This window comes from Bombina bombina, chromosome 6, assembly GCF_027579735.1.
Source record: "Bombina bombina isolate aBomBom1 chromosome 6, aBomBom1.pri, whole genome shotgun sequence".
Taxonomy (NCBI): Eukaryota; Metazoa; Chordata; class Amphibia; order Anura; family Bombinatoridae; genus Bombina; species Bombina bombina.
The window spans coordinates 346,116,764-346,139,318 of NC_069504.1; the positions used below are offsets into that span (position 1 = coordinate 346,116,764).

The 22,555-nt window shown below is 37.8% G+C and overlaps 1 protein-coding gene across 1 annotated transcript in view; it reads left to right on the forward strand.

The window, feature by feature from the left end:
- The window catches only part of LOC128665066 (sodium-coupled monocarboxylate transporter 1-like), a 181,593-nt gene that overhangs the window by 10,051 nt on the left and 148,987 nt on the right, over positions 1-22,555 (forward strand). Inside the window, exons 2-3 of the mRNA XM_053719815.1 lie at positions 2,862-2,927; positions 19,299-19,350. Coding sequence (XP_053575790.1) covers positions 2,862-2,927; positions 19,299-19,350 — 118 coding nt within the window. The remainder of the gene's footprint in view (positions 1-2,861; positions 2,928-19,298; positions 19,351-22,555) is intronic.

Genomic DNA, 22,555 nt, shown 5'->3' on the forward strand with positions numbered 1-22,555 from the left:
TTGCAGGTGTTAGGTTTTTTTTCAGCTCAAACAGCCCCATTGTTTCCTATGGGGGAATCGTGCACGAGCACGTTTTTGAGGCCGGCCGCGTCCGTAAGCAACTCTGGTATCGAGAGTTGCATTTGCGGTAAAAATGCTCTACGCTCCTTTTTTGGAGCCTAACGCAGCATTTGTTTGAACTCTCGATACCAGAGTTAAATTTATGGTGCGGCCAGAAAAAAGCCCGCGGAGCGTTAACAGCCCTTTTACCGCCGAACTCCAAATCTAGGCCTATATTAGCCAGCACTGATTCTCACGCTAGAGTCAAATACCCCAGTAAAGAGTTGACAGACATCAGGGGGGACACAATGGAATTATAAATCACTGCACCATTGAATATTTATCTAGTGCATGTATTTATTAATTACTATAATAACCACAGTAAAAATGTAGACAATTGTTTGACAGGTCATATAACAAAAAGGCCCCCTTATGTATAATTAAAGTAACACCCTCCCGGGAGGTATATGTGTTTCCACAAACGTCCAGAAAGAGCAGATAAGTAAGACTCACTGGGGTCAAATAGTCTCAATCTCTAGCTGGTTTCCAACAAACAATCGTCAGGCAAAGAAACGATTGTTTGTTGGAAACCGGCTAGAGGTTAAGACTATTTTATCCCTGTAATTCGTATGTATTAGTAACAGAATCTGTGGACCGCAAGGGTGAGTGAGATTTTTTTGCTGCTCGACATGTTCAGCGGAAGTCAGCCTCCAGCTAAAAGTAACAGCACGAGCCGTCCAAGGATGGTTCAGGTATGTGAGCTTGCCTGATACGAGTATCTGTGAACCAATATAGGCTGTATTTCTGGGACATTTTTCTCTACACCACCACCCTTACGCTTGATATTACTTGCTACTACAAATACAACCCGGGGTCTTATATACACAAATCCCCCTAAAGTTTAGGAACTGTGTCAATTATACAGGGGTCTCAGGAAGATAATAGCTCCCTCTATACAATCGAATATCCCCTCCTATCCAAAGTGCACAATATCCATTTCTCAATTGTTTCAAAGGAGGACTCTTGACTCTGTTCCATATCAGCCAGAAACATATTTAATCAACACAGTGACTTTTACTTATCTGTGTATGTGGAAACACATATACCTCCCGGAGGGTGTTACTTTAATCAGTGTTTTTCAACCAGTGTGCCGTGGCACACTAGTGTGCCGTGAGAGATCCTCAGGTGTGCCGTGGCAGACTGACAACAGTGCGGGGGTGTCCCTTTTTCAAATTTTGAAATATTGGGAGGTATGTGACAGGCTCATCAGACATCATTTACAACCATGACACTGACATTCATTCACAGACAATCATTATGATTGTTTGTGAATGAATGCCAATATGTCATGTGTAGTTTGTAGGAGGCATGGCATGACAGCACAGTACAGTGTGTGTGTGTGTATATATATATATATATCTCTATATATATATATATCTATCTATCTATCTATCTATCTATCTATCTATCTATCTATCTATCTATATATCAAGTAGGGTGTGTACACTCTCACCAACGACCAAAAAAACTGCCAGGGTGCAATTGTGTAAGGAATATAAGTTTGTAGGAATAAGCACTCACTGGTCTTCTGCCATCCGTGATATAAATTCTTTATTAAACAGTGACGTGTAGGCTACAATGTGTGATTTTGTAAAATTTTGGGATGGTGGTGTGCCACAGGATTTTTTTACGTAAAAAAGTGTGCCACGGCAAAAAAAAGGTTGAAAATCGCTGACTTTAATTATACATAAGGAGGCCTTTTTGTTACATGACCGGTCAAACAATTGTCTACTTTTTTACTGTGATTATTATAGTAATTAATAAATACATGCACTAGATAAATATTCAATGGCGCAGAGATTTATAATTTCTGTGTGTCCCCCCTGGTGTCTGTCAACTCTTTACTGGGTTATTTGACTCTAGCGTGAGATTCAGTGCTGGCTATTATAGTCTTTGCGGTTCAGTTGAACCTATTTTCTCTGTTTTGCTTTAATATATATATATATATATACACACACACAGTATATACATACAAATACATCTTTAGCAATGCATATGTATGTGTCTCAATGTTAAAGCCATTTGCCTGCTTTTTTTTCGAACACCCGAGATCTCCAATCTTTGGGCAACTTTTTTGTTTTGGAAAACAGTTAAACACAACCCTGGGATTGTGGTAAGGATTGATGCGTAAAGGGCGAATGCGCTATTGCAATCATAATTTTGCTCCACTTGTAATATCAGCGCAATGAAAATGGCTCACAAAAACACTATTGTGCTAGCGCAAAACCGCTTGTGCCTAACTTGTAATCTTAAAATTAGCTTTTTATATAGTGGGCTGAACAGAAGAATTGCATGGGTGTAGCTGAAATTTCTGGTGTAGTTTTTAACATTTTCCTCTTGCACATCTCACTGAAAGGTGTCAAAATATGGAAAACCGTTATAACCCTAATAGAAAACCACATGCATAATGTATGGTAATGTCTGTGATTTGTATAGGCTGCAGTATTTAATTTGTAAAGTGTACGTGCTCCCTGTTTAATTTGCTCGCCCCAGCAAAATTAATATTACTTTCTGTTGAAGGCATTTCACAACTTGTGGGGACAGCCCCTATATCCAGGCATTTTTCTTTTTGCTGTAAAGTGGGAGAATGTGGAGTAATATATGTTCTGTTTTATATTTATTTTTAGTAAAAACAAAATACACATCTCTCTCAAATAGATTGGTTAACATGTTTATATGTGATGGTCCATGATATTTATTTATATATGTGTACAGTGTCAAACTATAATACTTCTTCTTTTTTATTATTTACATTTCCCTAGTATTTAGAGCTTCGATTCAACAAAGCTGTACGAATTCTTGGAACAGTCATTTTTATTATAGAAATGGTAAGTAAAAAAAAAAAATTGTGTAAATTGTAAAACTTGAAATAGTAAAGACACATTAATAATAGATGGTAAACTGATTTTGTCAGTAATTGTATCCCATAATTATGTGATAATGTCTGAAAAAGCTTTATCTTAAAGGAAAAATTTATTATAAATAACACACATCTTTAAAAAGATTATGTAGACTGTTTGCCATTAGGATATATACATTTTAGAGTTAGATAATGAGACAGAGGGAGAGCCAGCACCTCAGATAAAATAAAACACATATAACGTACAGAATGTTCTGTTTTCTCCCTGTTACAAAGCTGCCTTAAAGGGACATGTCACGTGAATTATCTTTTATTCCTGATGCAACTGTGCAAAATGAAAAAAATAATAATCAAGTGACTGCACCTGTGCATGCCAGATAAATGTTTCACCACAAGTAGCTGGGCATGCATCTGAATTGGATGCTTAAAGGGACAATATGTTTATTTCATGATTCCAAGAGAACATATAATTTTTAACAACTTTCCAAATTACTTCTATTATCAATTTTGCTTCATTCTCTTAGCATTCTTTTATAAAAGAGCAGCAATGCAGTACTAGGAGCTAGCTGAACACATCGGCAAGCCAATGATAAGTGGTTTAAATGTACAGCCACCAATCAGCAGCTAGCTCCCAGGCCTATCTAGGTATGCTTTTCAACAAAGGATACTAAGAAAACCAATCAAATTAGATAATAGAAGTAAATTGGAAAGTTGTTTAAAATGATATGCTCTATATGAATCATGAAAGAAATGGTTTGGGTTTCAAGTCCCTCTATCATGTAATTATTATTATTATTATTATCAGTTATTTGTAGAGCGCCAACAGATTCCGCAGCGCAATAATATTTGTGGTATACAAGGTAGCAATTATTGGGATCAAATGGGTAGAGGGCCCTGCCTAAAGTCGCACTGTTGTAGTCAGCTCTTGTCAAGGTGATCTGCAAGCAGTTGGACTCCTGGAGGCAAGAGGAAGCCAGTGAAGGGGTTGGCAGAGAGATGCAGCAGATGAAGAGCGACATGTAAGGAAGATGAGCCTGGCAGAGGCATTCGTTATGGAATGTAAAGGAGCTAGACGGCAGCTAGGGAAACCAGAGAGGATGGAGTTGCAATAGTCAAGGCGGGAAAGGATGAGAGAGTGGATTAAGATCTTAGTTGTGTCTTGTGTAAGGAAGTGTCTAATTTTAGAGATGGTTTTTAAGGTGGAAGCAGCAGGATTTAGCCAAGGTCTGAATTTGAGGAGTGAAAGAAAAATCTGAGTCAAGTGTGACCCAGAGACATCGGGCATGTGGGAAAGGGGTAATGATGGAGTTGTCGACAGTTATAGAGAGATAAAGGGTGGAGATTTTAGAAGAAGGGGGGGAAATAAGGAGCTCAGTTTTGGAGAGATTTAGCTTAAGGTAGTGAGAGGACATCCAGGAAGAGGTGTAAGAAAGACAGTTAGTGACACGGGTTAGCAAGGAAGGAGATAGGTCTGCAGTAGAGATGTAGATTTCAGTGTCGTCGGCATACAAATGATATTGAAACCCTTGGGGCTTTATTAAGGAACCTAATGATGACGTGTAGATTGAGAAGAGGAGACCGAGGACAGAACCTTGTGGTACCCCAACAGAAAGTGATAATGGGGCAGAGGAAGCCCCAGAGAAAGCTACACTAAAGGTACGGTTAGACAGGTAGGAAAAGAAACGCGAGAGGGCTGTGTTACAAATGCCGAAGGATTGGAGGGTTTGGAGAAAAAGAGGGTGGTCAACAGTATCAAAGGCAGCAGACAGATCGAGGATAAGCAGAGAGAAGTGGCCTTTGGATTTTGCTGTAAGTAGGTCGTTGGTAACCTTAACTATTGCTGTCTCTGTGGAGTGATGGGGACGAAATCCAGATTTCAGTAAGTCAAGGAGGGAGTGTAATGTAAGGAAATGGGATAGGCGTGCATGTACTAGCTTTTCAAGAAGCTTTGAGGCAAGAGGGAGTAGGGAAATAGGGCGGTAGTTGGATAGGGAGGTTGGATCCAGTGCTGAGGGAAAGGTTGAAAATGTGTGTGAGTATAGGGGTAAGGGTAGAAGAGAGGGAGGGGAGTAGCTGTGAGGGGATGGGGTTGAGGGGACAGGTAGTGAGGTGAGAGCACAGTATAAGTGCAGAAACTTCTTCCTCAGTAACAGGGGCGAAAGAGCTAAATATATGACTATGCGGGTTTTGGTTAATTGCAAGCTTTTGAAGGGGTGAGAGGCTGGAAGCATGCTGAGAGCTGATTTCATTTCTGATGGAATCGATTTTGTTATTGAAGTGGCTGGCAAAATCTTGAGCTGAAAGAGAAGTTGTATTAGGAGGTGGGAGTGGGTGGAGAAGAGTGTTGAAAGTTGAGAACAGATGTTTTGGGTTTGAAGAAAGAGTGGAGATAAGAGTAGAGAAGTAGTGTTGCTTATAAAGATTAAGGGCAGAGTAGTAGGAGTTCAAGATGAACTTGTAGTGATGAAAGTCATCTGAACTCCGAGATTTCCTCCAATGCCGCTCAGCAGTACGGGAACATCTGCGTAGGTACCGTGACAGAGGAGTATGCCAGTGCTGAGGGTGAGTGTGTGATTTCTGAGCTATGGTTGGAGGGGCCAGATTGTCAAGGACCGATTTAAGGGTGGAATTATAGTGGCAGATAGATTGGTCAGGGCAAGAAAAGGAGGAGATGGATGAGAGGAGAGGTTCAAGAGAACTAGCAAGCTGTTGCTGATCTAATAACATAATTCTTCTGTGAAGTTTGGTGTGAGGGGTACAAGGAGTGCGAGTTGTAGGGAGGGATGAGGTGTTGCAAGTGAGGAGATTATGGTCAGAAAGAGGAATTTGTGAAGTAATGAGTTTACTGGGGAAATGTGCTTTTTTGTATGGAGAGTTTCATATGATATTTTTAGTCAGTTTTTACATACGCAATGGTCAAAATATAAAACATAAATTAGTTTGTCTATATAGCATTAGTAGGTACAGTTGTGAGATTGTGGTCTAATTTTGGTATCTTGATCATAACCTATTAGTTTCTTTATTTGACTCTGGATTGCTTAAGATTTAATTGCATTACTTTATTAGACATGTGCAGCTTCGAAAAAATCGGTTCGGTTCAGATCGATTCGAATTTCGGTTTGGATCGATTCGAATTCAGAAGAAATCAAATTAATTTGTTTCGGATTCATTCGGATTCTTTCGGATTCGTGAAAAATTCGGTTCGATTTGGTTCGAATCGATTCGGAATCTCGGAATTTCGGTCAGTGTTAAGTGGGATGTGCTGTGTATTACACTAGTATACTGTACAACACTAGTGTAATACACGGCCATCCGAATCCATCCAAATCTACCGAATAAATTTGAATTGATTCAGATTTATTCGGTAGATTCGGCATTACCGCAATTCGGAAATTCAAATCGATCCGAATCTCCGAATTCGACAAATTCGTCCGAATTTCGATTCGGACCGAATCAAATCGCACATGTTTATACTTTATAAATTTACAAATAAAATAGGTCAAGGTCACTAAGTAATATACTGATACATTGGCTTAGTGTATTGATTTAAACACGTCTGTATGATTAAATAAAGTGAGACAAACCATATCACAAATTGTAAATTTTAGGAACAACGATTTATTAAGCAGCGAATGCTGCATCAATGCCCCATGATTTCAGGTCCGCCTGAAACAGAAGTTAAGAAGCAGCGGACTGAAATCGTCCCGATCCGTCAGTGAGCGGCATTGCACAAGAATTTCACCAGAAATGTATGTGCAATGTTATTTAGTGAGGTCAAGCGGACATGATTTGCTACAGCAAATCATATCCACTCGACCATTAATAAACTCTTTGTGTTTCTGAGAGAAGCAAAATATGGGACTTAAAGGGACACTGAACTCAAATTTTTTCTTTCGTGATTCAGATAGAGCATGCAATTTTAAGCAACTTTCTAATTTACTCCTATTATCAAATTTTCTTCCTTCTCTTTGTATCTTTATTTGAAATGCAAGAATGTAAGTTTAGATGCCGGCCCATTTTTGGTGAATAACCTGGGTTATTCTTGCTGATTGGTGGATAAATTCATCCACCAATAAAAAAAAGTGTTGTCCAGAGTTCTTAAACAAAAATGAGGTTAGATGCCTTCTTTTTCAAATAAAGATAGCAAGTGAACAAAGAAAAATTGATAATAGGAGTAAATTAGAAAGTTGCTTAAAATTGCATGCTCTATCTGAATCACAAAAGAAAATATTTGGGTTCAGTGTCCCTTTAATGATAAATGTTAGATCACAGAATAATTCAAGAAACTTACAAAGAAAGAAAGCACACATATAAAGAAAGAATCAAATCTAATGTCTAACATAAAAAACAAAATGTATGCTTACCTGATAAATTAATTTCTTTCATGGGGGTAAGAGTCCGTGAGCCATGAATCCTGGGAATTAAACTCCTGACTACTAGGAGGAGGCAAAGATACCCAACATTCCCCAATCTTTTAATCCCACTCACCTCTTTGGTATCCTATTCTAATGTATAGCCGAATGTAAGAAGAGGAGAAAAATAGAGAAGTAGGAAAGGAAAAGGCAGGGTAAATAAGGTACATACTAAAACCACCAAATTTAAAAATAAAAAAGGACGGGGCTCGCGGACTCTCACCACCAGGGAATAAATGAATTTTTAAGGTAAGCATACATTGTTTGATATGGTGGTGAGAGTCCACAAGCTGTTACTCCTGATCAATCTAATACCCAAGCTGTGGTGTCCATGAGTAAATTGGTGGGAAAAACTTAAAGGGACACTGAACCCAAATTTTTTATTTTGTAATTCAGAAAGAGCATGCAATTTTAAGCAACTTTCTAATTTGCTCCTATTATCAATTTTTCTTCATTCTCTTGCTATTTTTATTTGAAAAAGAAGGCATCTAAGCTTTTTTTGGTTTCAGTACTCTGGACAGCACTTTTTTATTGGTGGATGAATTTATCCACCAATCGGCAAGGACAACCCAGGTTGTTCACCAAAAATGGGCCGGCATCTAAACTTACATTTGTGCATTTCAAATAATGATACCAAGAGAATGAAGACAATTTGATAATAGGAGTAAAAAGAAAGTTGCTTAAAATGTCATGCTCTATCTGAATCACAAAAGAAAACATTTGGGTACAGTGTCCCTTTAAAGGGACATGAAACCCAATTTTTTTTCTTCCATGATTTAGAAAGAGCATACAATTATAAACAACTTTCTAATTTACTTCTATTATCTAATTTGCTTCATTCTCTTGATATTCGTTGCTGAAAAGCATATCTAGATATGTTTAGTAGTTGCTGATTGGTAGTTGCACATAGATGCCTCCTGTGATTGGCTCACCATGTGCATTGGTATTTCTTAATTAAAGGATATCTAAAGAATGAAGCAAATTAGATAATAGAAGTAAATTGGAATGTTGTTTAAAATTGTATTCTCTACCTTAATCATGAAATATCTTTAGGGTATAGTGTCCCTTTAAGGTAGGCACCTTATTAGCAGCCACTTAGACTGTAGGACTTTCCCAACAGAGCTATCCCAAGAGAAAAGAGTAAAGAAGACCAAATTGCTTCTGTGCAATCTACACAACAGAAGCTTCATTTTAAAAGGCCCACAAAATAGAAACTAATCTAGTAGAATGGGCTGTAAAATATCTGGAATTAATTTTCCTGCTTAAAAAAAGCCATACTTGATGTCAGCTTTAACTAGGAAGCAGTGATGTGCGGTGAGCTCAGAGGCTGGTGAGGCAGGAGAGTTATAGCCACAGTAGATACAGTAGATACAGAAAATAATATTAGTTTTACAGCGTTATTTTGTATGCAATGGACAGTGTTAATCTTAGTCACACAATAGTGGCCTAGATTAAAGGGACAGTTCACACAAAAAATGTATCCCCTTTAAATTATTCCCAATGATCCTTTTTACCTGCTAGAGTGTATTACATTGGTTACAAGTAGCTCCTTTACTCATATTTCAGCATTTGAAACAGGTGATTTATCCTGTGGTATAGCCAACTTTACTGAAAATTTTGATACTGGAGTATTTGCAATTGACAAGCCTAAGTAAACACAGCCAGCAGAAGAAGTTACACTCTCAGTGGGATGCAGGATATTTAAGTAATAAAATGATAATTTTCCACAGTGTACTGTCCATTTAACACTGTCCATTGCATAAAAAAGTACTCTATAAATCTCATATTCCCTTTTGTATCTACTGTGGCTATAACTTTCATGCCCAATTCATTTATTCTTTCTATTTATATATACAGGGCTTTTGTGTGGAGGTACTCACCTCTACCATATCATAACAGGTAATATATTATCATTTAATACTCCAGTTTTTACTAGAGGTGACTGCAAAATATCAAGCTTTGAAAATAACTTTGCCCCTTTGATATATTGTGCTCAGTAACTTTGAAAAAACAATCAATAATCAATTAGTATCGGCACCTTCATTTTTAGTATCGGTATTATATTGTTAACAAACAAAAAAAGCTCTTTTAAAAATATATCATGATAGAACAGCTCAGCCTCTCTATAAAACACAGGGAGGAGGGAGCCCCTTACTTACCTATTCCAGCTGGCGTGCACATCCTCACCACTCCACGAGTGACAAATCACAATCCACTCCACTGCGGTGAATATATATATATATATATATATATACACACACACACACACAATATTATATATATATTGAGAGAAGATAAGTGCTGCTTGTGTTGCTGACCTCTACCACCCAAAGATTTTTTCCCCACTGTTCAGTCTGTGCTGAGCAGGGCCGCCACTAGAAATTTTGAGGCCCCTTACTAAACCTTTGATTTGGCCCTTCAAATTTTTGGTCAGGTGACAAAAATGTGTGCGCATACAAACGCAGAACTACACATGGAGATACACACAGACACACACTAACACAGGCACATACACAGACACTAACACACACAGTGTGCCTGTGTTGTTATTATTATTATCATCATTTATTTGTATAGCACTACGGAAGTTTGCATCGCTAAATAAAAAAATGATAACAATAACAACACAGATACACACTCAGAGACACTAAAATACAAAGACACTAACACAGACACACATTAATAAATACACACACTAACACAGACATACATTAATAAATACACACACTAACAAAGACATACATTAATAGACACACACTCAGAGACACTAACACACAGACACACATTAACCCCCTTAGTGACCAGACCATTTTTAAATTTTCTTACCTTTAAGGACCAGGGCAATTTTTACATTTCTGCTGTGTTTGTGTTTAGTTGTAATTTTTCTCTTACTCATTTACTGTACCCAAACATTTTAAATACAGTTTTTCTCGCCATTAAATTGAATTTCTAAAGATACCATTATTTTCATCATCTTATAATTTACTATAAAAAAATTATAAAGTATGATGAAACAATTGAAAAAAACACTCTTTTTCTAACTTTGACTCCCAAAATCTGTTACACATCTACAACCACCAAAAAACAGTGTCACCCATGCTAAAAAGTTTCTAAATTTTGTCCTAAGTTTAGAAATACCCAATGTTTACATGCTCTTTGCTTTTTTTGCAACTTTAAGGGCAATAAGTACAAGTAGCACTTGTTATTTCCAAACCATTTTTTTTTTTTTTTAAATTAGCGATAGTTACATTGTAAGATTGATATTTGTCAGGAATCCCTGAATAACCCTTCACATGTAAATATATATTTTTTAGTAGACAGCCTAAAGTATTGATCTAGGCCCATTTTAGTATATTTCATGCCACCGTTTCACCGCCAAATGCGATCAAATAAAAAAAAAAGGTTAACTTTTTCACTAACTTTAGGTTTCTCAATGAAATTATTTGCAAACAGCTTGTGCAATTATGGCACAAATGGTTGTAAATGCTTCTCTGGATCCCCTTTGTTCAGAAGAAATAGCAGACATATATGGCTTTGGTATTGCTTTTTGGTAATTAGAAGGCCTCTAAATGCCGCTGCGCACCACACAGCAGTGAAGGGGTTAATTAGGTAGCTTGTAGGGTTAACTTTAGCTTTAGTGTAAAGATCAGCCTCTCATCTGACACATCCCACCCCCTGATCCCTCCCTGACCCTTCTTAAACAGCTCTTTTCCCTCCCCCACCTCACAATTGTCACCACTATCTTAAATACTGGCAGAAAGTCTGCCAGTACTAAAATAAAAGGCTTCTTTTTTTTTTAATATAATTTAATTTTTTATATATATTCTGCAGTGTTGGATCCCCCCAACCTCCCTGATCCCCACCCCCAAACAGCTCTCTAACCCTCCCCCCTCTACCTATTTGCCGTCATCTTGGGTACTGTCAGCTGTCTGCCAGTTCCCAGTTTGCTAAAAAAAAATTTGCTTTTTTTTTTAATTTTAAAAATAAAACCCCAAATGTTCTGTAGTGTAGCTGCCCCCCCTCAATACCCTACCCCTCCCAGATTCCTTTCCCAATACTTATATACCCCCCTATTCTTCCTTCCTTTTCACTAAATATGTATCATAGTGTAGCAGTCCCACCCACTCCCGCCCCCCCATATGCACTCCGGGAAACCCATCATCCTCGCTAACAGGAAGGAAGTTGGAACTGTACCAGTGATGGGCCACCCACCCACCTCCCTGCTATCCCTCCCATGCCACCATTGCTGGCCAATGCAGAGAGGGCCAAAGAGTGTCTCTCTCTGCATCAGTTGCTTAAAAAAGGGTATTGCAGGATGCCTCAATATCAAGGCATCACTGCAATACCCTGAAAGCGGCTGGAAGCAATCACGATCACTTCCAGCGATTGAAACCCCTGAGGACGTGCCAGGCACGTCCTTGGTCGTTAACGACCAGTTTTTGTAGGACGTGCCTGGTACATCCTTGGTCGTTAAGGTGTTAATAAATACACACACTAACACAGACACACATTTATACAGACACACACTCAGAGACACTAACACACACAGACACACATTAATAAATATACACATTAACACAGACACACATTAATACAGAAACACTCTCAAAGACACTAACACACATAGACATTAACACAGACAAACATTAAGACAGACACAGACACACACATATAGAGATTAATTTATCTTATTCAAACCATAAAGTAAAAGAAAACATTAATAAAATCCATTGACTTTAGGGCTTCATGACTGCTAAATGATAGCAAATGCTTCTGGCAGTTAAGCAATGACTTACAGACTCTTCAAGTATATCAGGGAATGTTACTGGGACTGGGACCATCAGAGAATGTGAGAGTTTTGAGTACTCTGTAAATGCTGAACTTTCATTCCTTCCATCTGAGCTCTAAAGCTGTTCGGTTGCAGAACACACCCCTCCCCCACAGCATGCAGAGGAAGAAAATCTGTAAACATAAGTCATCCTGCAGTTGCCTTAACTATATGCAGGTAAATAGCACCTTGTGTAAAATAAATTCTGCCTATGCTAGCACCTGAACTCTTACTCTTCTGCAACTAGCCCTTTAAGCAGGAGCGATTGAAACAACAACAGTTTATGTGAGGAAATAAACTGAGGAATGCAGACTCCGGGAGCTGTAGGAACATGTGAGCTGATTGCTGAAATACACTGTTAATTGGTCTGGGCTCCCATGTGATTTGTAGCACTCAGAGTGTTTTTTTGCAGTAAAAGTGCCCTGATTCTTTATCAGTGACATGGAGTAAATGCTCCCCAGTCTGTCCCTCAGCACAGTTAGGCTGACACTGTGTCTAGCAGATTAAAGCCTCTATGTGCTGATGCTTCAGTAGCATGTCACCTCTGCTAACAGTCATGCTAGTAGCTACCTACCCTACAATCCTCTGTGTTGGCTGCTGTCAGATCCTGGGGACTGGGGCTAACTCACTCACACATCGCACCATCACCTTCAGTGGTTTGTTGCATGCTGCTCTGGACTGGTGTCTGTGAGGCAAATGGGGAGATGTGTGCAGTGTAGCTCCACCCTTTTTCTTCACAATGTGTGTGGGACAATAGTGATCCTCCAATAATCTATGTCCAGCATCTCCACTGACATCAGCCTCACCCCCATGAGGCTGCTAGAGAGCTGCCTCAAGTAAGCTCTAATTTATATTGGGTAAAATATAAAAATGTGACTGTGTGACTCAGAGTAGGGTGGGCACTCTGACTGCTCCATTATACAGCACTGGAGCTATTGCACAATGAAAAGAGGCTGAGCTGGTGGCTGCCTTTTTCCATGAATTTCAAAGTATTTTTTTTTATTATTTCATTTGGACTTGCTTTTCTCTTTCTATGACAGGTAAGGCAGTGTCTCCCCTGACTGTATGTCTCTGCTAGAAAGTAACAACTGTAGTCTTCTGACTTATACGTTGATGAATTAAATGAATCAAACTTTAAAAACCAAACATTGACAGAAAAGATTTAAAGAAAATATCTTATCATATTAAAAAATAAGATAAGGAATCTCACAAGAAAGCAAAACAAACCAGACACTCTGCTGGTGAAGATAATGCAAAAGAAACAATCACTTACAAAATAAGCTGAATGTTTAAACCATTCATAGGTTGAAAATAAGATTTACTAAAACCTTAAGCCACCAAGGTTCTCGGGAAGAGAAGATGTCTTAAGACTTACTTTTACTAGATCTAGAACAAAGATCTGAATGTCAGATGACCTTATATGAAACGTACAGATAAGTCCTTACCTAAAATATTTTGTAAGAATTGAAGAATTCCTGAAAAAGAAGAGAAGAGAAATACTGGGAAAAAAACATGTTTATCAAACCAGGAAAGTTAAAAATTAAAAACTGTTGATAACACTAACTTGTTACAGACTGCCTTGCCTGAATAAAGGCTTCCACTATCTTGTCTAAAATACTTAATATATGAATCAAGGGTTCAATCTATGGGCCATTAAATTGATAGGCCTGAGATAAAAGGAAAAAAGAACTTTGAAAAGAAAATTACTGACCTACTGGTAAAGACCAATAGGAAAACTGAACAACCAATTTGGGTCTGTATAAGTGGTTCTTGGTGATTAAACTGGAGCAATCAAAATTACTGATTAGCGATGGAGCTTAACTTCAACTCTGAGGGTCCGATTTATCATTTGTCGGACGTACATGATCCACTGTTGCGGATCATGTCCGCCCAACATCGATAAATGCAGACAGCATATGCTGTCGGCATTTATCATTGCACAAGCATTTATCATGAAATGCTTGTGCAATACTGCACCTGCACATTCACGGCCAATCTATCAGGGGGTGTCGTATTCGATTGGGCTGATTGCTGTCCATCGCCTCAGAGGTGGCAGATAAGTTAAGGAGCAGCGGTCTTATGACCGCTGCTTCTTAACTTACATTTCCAGTTATATGGAAAGTACGGGGGTAGATAGCAGCATGCGCTGCTTGGTAAATCTACCCCTGATTCTGAGTGGAACAACATGTGAAGAAAAGGTAAGCTAGTTGAAATACCAAATAGCAGCAAGGAGCCTTCAGAAAGTGAAACAAAGTACCCCTGGGTCTGGCAAAACATCTGGAAAATAAAGAATAAAACAAGAGACCATAAGGTCTTTATCTGAAAAACATAGATTCACAAAGTGCTAGAAAACCCCTTGAAGGAGAACCCCTTTACCCAGATGAGGAGATTGTAAACTGAAGCAAAACCTTACAAAAGTTCACTCACGGAATATGAAAAGCAGAAATATTACAGTACTCAGTTCAAGTCAAATTCAAGTAACTTCCTTCATTGGAAACTAGAGGTTCCTCTTCAAAGATCAAAATATGCCACAGCAGTGACATTGTCTGAATTTAAAAAAACAGAGACAAATGTCTTATTTGAGAAAATGCCAAGTATGAGAGCTAAGAATATGGCACAAAGTTTGAAGACAATTATTGGCAACCTTGCCTCCTGAGTAAACCAACTCCTTGCAATCTCCTCAATTCCCAGACTGAACCTTAACTCAAAAGACTGGTGTTAAAGAAATTATTGTCTAGGAGGGACTTAAAAAGAATGCCCCTAGAAGACTGGAGAATATACCACTATGAGAGAGACTGTTTTACAGTGAAGTCCAAATGGATTACAAAGAAAACAGATTTTAATCCCTTTAATATAGAATAAACAATGGAAAACAACAGCTGATGGAAAAACCATGCACCAGAAAAACGTCCATATAAAAAGGACCAAAAATGGAAGCACTGTCCAGCTGTTTGAACTTACATCTGCATTGATCTGTAAGTGAAGTTGTAAGATAAAGTCTACAAAGACTCTCAGAAATAAAAGTTGAGAAAACATACTGGAAAACGAATTCTCCCATCAGGTCTGAGAAAAACATCAGTAAACTGTTGTTAAAAATACAGTTTAAGCGAAAAAATGTAATCTAAACTAAAAAAGTATTCATAAATGGAACCACTGAATTAGCCTGAGGGGTTATAACATATAAAGAAGTTTCCAAAAGAGTTTAGGTCAAGGGTTGTGAAAAAAGGCACTCTATTCTGTACAGGATATTTCAGAAAGAAGCCAGAATAACTTTCATCAAAGTAAATGTTGGCCTGAAGCCCATACTGTAACCATAAGAATTCATGAGTATAATCCAGAGATTCTGGACATACTGTGACTAGGCTTTTTGAGAAAGCAATAACCAATCGTCTACCACAAAAGAATCTGGATTGACGGTTCAAGGAAATTCTAAGAGGAAAAAGGCTTCTTAGATTGATTGATCTTATTCCAAATAACACTAGACTTCCAGACAGCTCTGGAAAAATTTAGATTTTGTGAAAGGAGGAAATTTTAGGTTCCTATCATTTTTCTTTTGACTTTTTGTCCTGAGGAAAGAAGCTCCTAAATCACCCAGTCCCAGTAAAAATAATGCTATGTAACCAAGTAAAAATAATACCCTACCCAGAAAAAGGTGGGATAAAATTATACCATAAAGACCATGTCTGCTGACCAAAGATTGAGCCACAGAGCACTTCTGAGTGGACAGCAAAAGTCATATATTAGCATTAATAAAAACAATGTCTTAAATGACATTGGCAAAAAAAGAAATTAGCTGACTTCAAATGATTTTGGAAATCTAAAACAGCAGAATCTTCTAAAACTAGATCAGACAGATTTTTACATCAAAGTGTGGAGAATGCAGTTACTCCAGCAATGTCAAAGCTGTAGGAAACAGGGAACCCAATTGTAAAAAACAAGAACTTTCTAAGGAAAGAATCCAAATCTTGTATCCATAGGGTCGTTGAAAAAATGAACTATCCTCAAAGGAAAAAGTAAATCATATGGCTGAAGTGAAAAATGGCCATGTCCATCTTGGAAAAGATTTCCCAAAGCTCTACAAAAGGAGCAGATGAAGGGAACATCTTTAAAGACTCATAAAACTGAGTAAAATAAGTCATTGCATGGTCTATTTCTAGGGAAACAAAATCTAAAATGTTCCTAGGAAAAGTAAATGCATCTACAGGTTTAGCAGAAGTAGAAAAAGTCAAATCAAATTGATTGATAATTTTTTCTTCAGTTGCATTAGGGTCATGGACAACTAAAACACTTAAATCATCTCTTATCACATAGCAAAGATGAAGATAAAGACAGTTTCTCTCCTCAGTGAAAATGTTAGGATCTGTTAGGACACCCTTTAATACACTTCTTAAAGGCATCAACTGTGACATGTCTGAGCTGACATGGGTTTTGAACTTGCATCTGCAGAATTGTAGTGCCTAAGATACAGGTAGGCTTATTATACATCTAGATTAGTATTACATCTCTGATTACCAGACAATATCTCACCTACAGAAGATTATTTTTTAGTTGTTTTTTTTTGTTTAAAAAAACTTAATTAACTGGACTAAAATAAATCAAGTTGCTTTACAGACTTATCTTTCACCAAATTAGGGTCCTGAACACTAAGTTTTTTCTTGCTTGAAAACCGCATAGCCGCCCAAAACTTCAGAAATAGAGGATATCACAAACTCTCTAAAACCTGGGAAAAATCAATAGGCCACTCTGAGAGTAACCCAACGAGTAAGGACAAAGTTTAAACAAAAATTGAAAAGCTTAGCTGAAGGGCATACAGTAGCCAGTTTGCAAAGCATACATTTACTTAAATAATTTGCTTAAATAATCAGTTTACCTCCCTTCTAGGGGGTCTGATGAACCAGCATAAGGGACAGTTTCAGTTTGCTCCATGGTATAAATCTGGACAAATATACAACACTTTGGAACCGCTTTCTAAATGCTATACAGACAGAATAAAGATAGAAATGTCACCTTTATAGAGGACACTGACAGTGTTGGAAAGACAAGGAGTCGATCAATACCCCTTATAAATATGCAAAAATAACAAGCTAAGCTATTACATGTAAACAACTGTACAGGTTCCAAACAGCTATAGTTTGTAAAAATAAATATTTGTCTGGATCTGAACCCAAATGTTTATGGACCAAGGCACATGCTCATTTAAGAGGCCACTGTGAAGTGCTGAATAATAAATCATTTTAATTACCCTCCTCTTGGAATGTTGCCCTCTCACCCCCTCCTGTCCTCCACAATAGTGACCGGAGCAATGAAACACAGATCTGATGTAAAAATGGCTGCTGCCTGCTGAAGAAAGGAGAGAATGAACGCATGACTCTGCAGCATGGTGGGAAAAATCTTTAATGCTTGTTCTGCCTGAGAGAGCCGTGCTGCACAATCACAGCCAAGAGCGCTAAATAATTCATAAAATAACTCCCCTTTAACTGACAAAGTTTAAAATTTAAGACAAAAATAAACTGAAATTGTCCTGTAAATTTGTCTAGTGAAAAATCATAGCTCAACTTGTTCCTTAAGCTTCTTAAAGTGGTATACACTATAAAATGTATATAAGCATACCTGACATACACCCACTATACTGTGCATACCCAGCTGCACCCTCTGCATCCACTAGAGAGCCCACCCAGTGCAGTATTAAAAAAAAACTAGAGGATTTACCTTGGGAGTACAGCAACATGGTCAAACAGGAGGAGGCTAAGAGAACAGACCCAGCATCACCTGTTGCAGGCTTGTGACAAAAAATCCAGCAAGAGGATTACATCCAGCAGGAGGATTACTTTACACAGCTAATTACTCTCCTATGCCCCTCTCTTAAATGGGGTTAAAAAAAAAACTTTCAACAAAGAATCTAGAGCACCTCAATTCTTCACCTTCCTCCTGTAGAGGCAAAGGTAAGACTGGGATACCAGAGAGATGAGAGGGATTAAACGCTTGTGGAATGTTGGGTATTTTTGCCTTCTCCTAAGGGCCAGGAGATGAAATTCCAGGAGCAATAACTTGTGGAATCTCACCACCTTATGAAAGAAATTAGGGAAATGTTAAGTGTGAAATATATTTAGATATCCCAGTAACTAATACCGCTTGCAGACTACATAAATCATAAACATTTTCTCGTATCTGCACACCTTAATTCCCTTAATTCAAGCAAAGCATACACAGCTAATGTGAAAGTAAAGCATTGCTATTAATTTATTCAGTATTGATGATGATGATGAGGGAAAGCAAGTTATTTTTACTTATCTAATAAAAGGGTCGATCACAATCATTTAGAAAAATGTATCTAATGTTTTTCAACAGAAAAATCACAATTAAAGTCTATGGGGATTTCTGTAGATAAGTAATTTGATATTCTTCCTAAAGGATTGTGATCGACCCCTCAATATGATCCAACAGGCAAAATGTAGCATTAGGAGAACATTTAACACCCCTAACATTTCTAAAATTTCAAGCACACTAATCAGAAATGAATATGAAAATACTGAACATATTTTAGTTGTGTAAAAGTGTTATATTGTGATTTGAGATGCATTAACTTATGTTTATATTAACATGTGAATTCAGTATGTGAAAACCATGCAAACAAACTATCTGCAATTAGAAAGATGCCCTAATGGTGGTAAAGGCTTTTGAATTAAATAAATTTAAAAAATAATGTAAAAACTTGTGTAAAAACTTTTCTGAAGTGTTGGAATACCGTTAATGAGGATTCTTAAAGGGACAAGCTCCTTGAAAATAATCAACTGTTTCACTGCTGGACCACTCACAAAATGTGGCTTTAGAGGGAACACTGGTGTTACCCAATGAGATTTTAGCGAGAGCTTGACATTTAAAAAGGTGGATTGGCGTCTGACATAGTAATAATGGAGGTGCAGCCAGAGCAGAGTCTTATAGCAGCTATTCATGGGAATAGTAAGGCAGAAATATAAAAGGGTGAAATGTTAAATATTTCAGTAAGTTATTTAGTTGATGTTACTAATATTTTACAGATACATTTATTATACATTTGATTTAATTCAAACATCTGTTTGTAACATACTCTGTTTTCCAGATATTATATACCGGCATTGTAATTTATGCACCAGCCCTTGCTCTGAACCAAGGTTAGTACAATAACGTAAGTAGATGCTAGAATAATTTCACAACCTGTAATCTTAATTTAAAAAGTAAACCTTCCACAGAGAGTTCAAATTTGATCTAATTTAAAACCTATTAATCTTTAGCCCGTGTGATTTATTTTTAATCTTAGGTATGTTTTCTGAAACAATCTACTGCACATCTTGTATAAGGGCAAGGGTACATATGAGGGCCAGAGCTTTGATGGAACATTATACTCACAGGGAACCCTAGTCTATTTGTCTTCTCCATTCACTTCTATGGAGAATATGTGAACGCGCATGCGATTTGGCTGTTTGGATTACACGGTTTAACACGCATGCAAAATAAGTTATTTTGTAACTTGTAATTGCCGCGCAACCCCAAATGCGAAAAAGCCATAACACGCTCTCATTTTTCGTAACTGATTTGCTGCGCGACTTGTTATCTTGCCCATTGTTATTGTAATTGAAGGTTTGTGACAAAGCTGCGTCAAGCAAGACTATCAGCACCATTTTTTTACATGAATACACATATATGCATAAGAATATATACACACCACCAAAAAAAATTACGACTTGCTGAATGCATACACACACACATATATATTTTTAATTAAGATATGTACATTATTTTTTTTAAACATAATGCTACTGAACACTTAATAGACTACAGTACATTGTAAACAAAACTTTTATATGCACTGGGAATATTTACTTTATTGCAGTGGTCAGGAACTGAACCCATAATGTCTGAGGTATGCCTGAATATCATTTGCAGGGTAGTGGCTTGTAAATATAGCCCTAATTCTCATTGCAGTGATGGATACATGGGGGCCGAATCATTAAGCACCGTATGGTGCCTAATACATCTGTTTCCACACAAGCCTTCAGGCTCGCCGGAAACAGCTGTTAAGAAGCAGCGCCTCCTGCTAGAGGCCGATAGGCCGCAAATCTGCAGGGGGTGGCATTGCACAAGCAGTTCACCAGAACTGCTTGTGCAATGCTAAATGCCGACAGCGTATGCTGTCGGCATTCAATGATGTCTGTTGGACATGATCCGCTGAGCGGATCATGTCAGACAAACATATAATAAATTGGCCCCATGGTATCCATCTATGATTTGATGCAGAATTGCAACATAGTTGCGGTCAGCTTAGTCACTCAGTTTAATATACTTATTATATTATTATTTACAGTATAATTTATTTTATACTCTCTGTGCTGTCATCCATAGTATTGAACTGATTGATGCTCAAACATATTAGCAAAATGTAATCATTTGTTTAACTGTTAATTCCTTGCTTTGTTTATTGATTTTGTGTGTTTAATGCTTTACAGCATTTAAATGGACATTTAACACTAAATAAAGATTAGCCTGAGAATACAGGGAGTGCAGAATTATTAGGCAAATGAGTATTTTGACCACATCATCCTCTTTATGCATGTTGTCTTACTCCAAGCTGTATAGGCTCGAAAGCCTACTACCAATTAAGCATATTAGGTGATGTGCATCTCTGTAATGAGAAGGGGTGTGGTCTAATGACATCAACACCCTATATCAGGTGTGCATAATTATTAGGCAACTTCCTTACCTTTGGCAAAATGGGTCAAAAGAAGGACTTGACAGGCTCAGAAAAGTCAAAAATAGTGAGATATCTTGCAGAGGGATGCAGCACTCTTAAAATTGCAAAGCTTCTGAAGCGTGATCATCGAACAATCAAGTGTTTCATTCAAAATAGTCAACAGGGTCGCAAGAAGCGTGTGGAAAAACCAAGGCGCAAAATAACTGCCCATGAACTGAGAAAAGTCAAGCGTGCAGCTGCCAAGATGACACTTGCCACCAGTTTGGCCATATTTCAGAGCTGCAACATCACTGGAGTGCCCAAAAGCACAAGGTGTGCAATACTCATGGCCAAGGTAAGAAAGGCTGAAAGACGACCACCACTGAACAAGACACACAAGCTGAAACGTCAAGACTGAGCCAAGAAATATCTCAAGACTGATTTTTTTTTAAGGTTTTATGGACTGATGAAATGAGAGTGAGTCTTGATGGACCAGATGGATGGGCCCGTGGCTGGATTGGTAAAGGGCAGAGAGCTCCAGTCCGACTCAGACGCCAGCAAGGTGGAGGTGGAGTACTGGTTTGGGCTGGTATCATCAAAGATGAGCTTGTGGGGCCTTTTCGGGTTGAGGATGGAGTCAAGCTCAACTCCCAGTCCTACTGCCAGTTTCTGGAAGACACCTTCTTCAAGCAGTGGTACAGGAAGAAGTCTACATCCTTCAAGAAAAACATGATTTTCATGCAGGACAATGCTCCATCACACGCGTCCAAGTACTCCACAGCGTGGCTGGCAAGAAAGGGTATAAAAGAAGAAAATCTAATGATATGGCCTCCTTGTTCACCTGATCTGAACCCCATTGAGAACCCGTGGTCCATCATCAAATGTGAGATTTACAAGGAGGGAAAACAGTACACCTCTCTGAACAGTGTCTGGGAGGCTGTGGTTGCTGCTGCACGCAATGTTGATGGTGAACAGATCAAAACACTGACAGAATCCATGAATGGCAGGCTTTTGAGTGTCCTTGCAAAGAAAGGTGGCTATATTGGTCACTGATTTGTTTTTGTTTTGTTTTTGAATGTCAGAAATGTATATTTGTGAATGTTGAGATGTTATATTGGTTTCACTGGTAAAAATAAATAATTGAAATGGGTATATATTTGTTTTTTGTTAAGTTGCCTAATAATTATGCACAGTAATAGTCACCTGCACACACAGATATCCCGCTAAAATAGCTATAACTAAAAACAAACTAAAAACTACTTCCAAAACTATTCAGCTTTGATATTAATGAGTTTTTTGGGTTCATTCATCATGGTTGTTGTTCAATAATAAAATTAATCCTCAAAAATACAACTTGCCTAATAATTCTGCACTCCCTGTAATTTGTACATGTATTTTTAAAAAATAAATTAGTTGCTTAAATATTTTAAAAAAAGTTAATGTTCATAAAGCAGCGGGCGCTGCCATATTGTTGTTACACTGAGGGCTAATTAGGAATGGTTATAAATGACTCACAAGAGTGTGCAGCCAATGACTGTGTAGAATATAGCTGTGTCTGTACTTCCATGTTTATCATGATTTGGAAAGCTCACAATATTCAGAATTAAATTACAGGAAAGGAAAACAAAATAAATAGTGAAAGTATATTG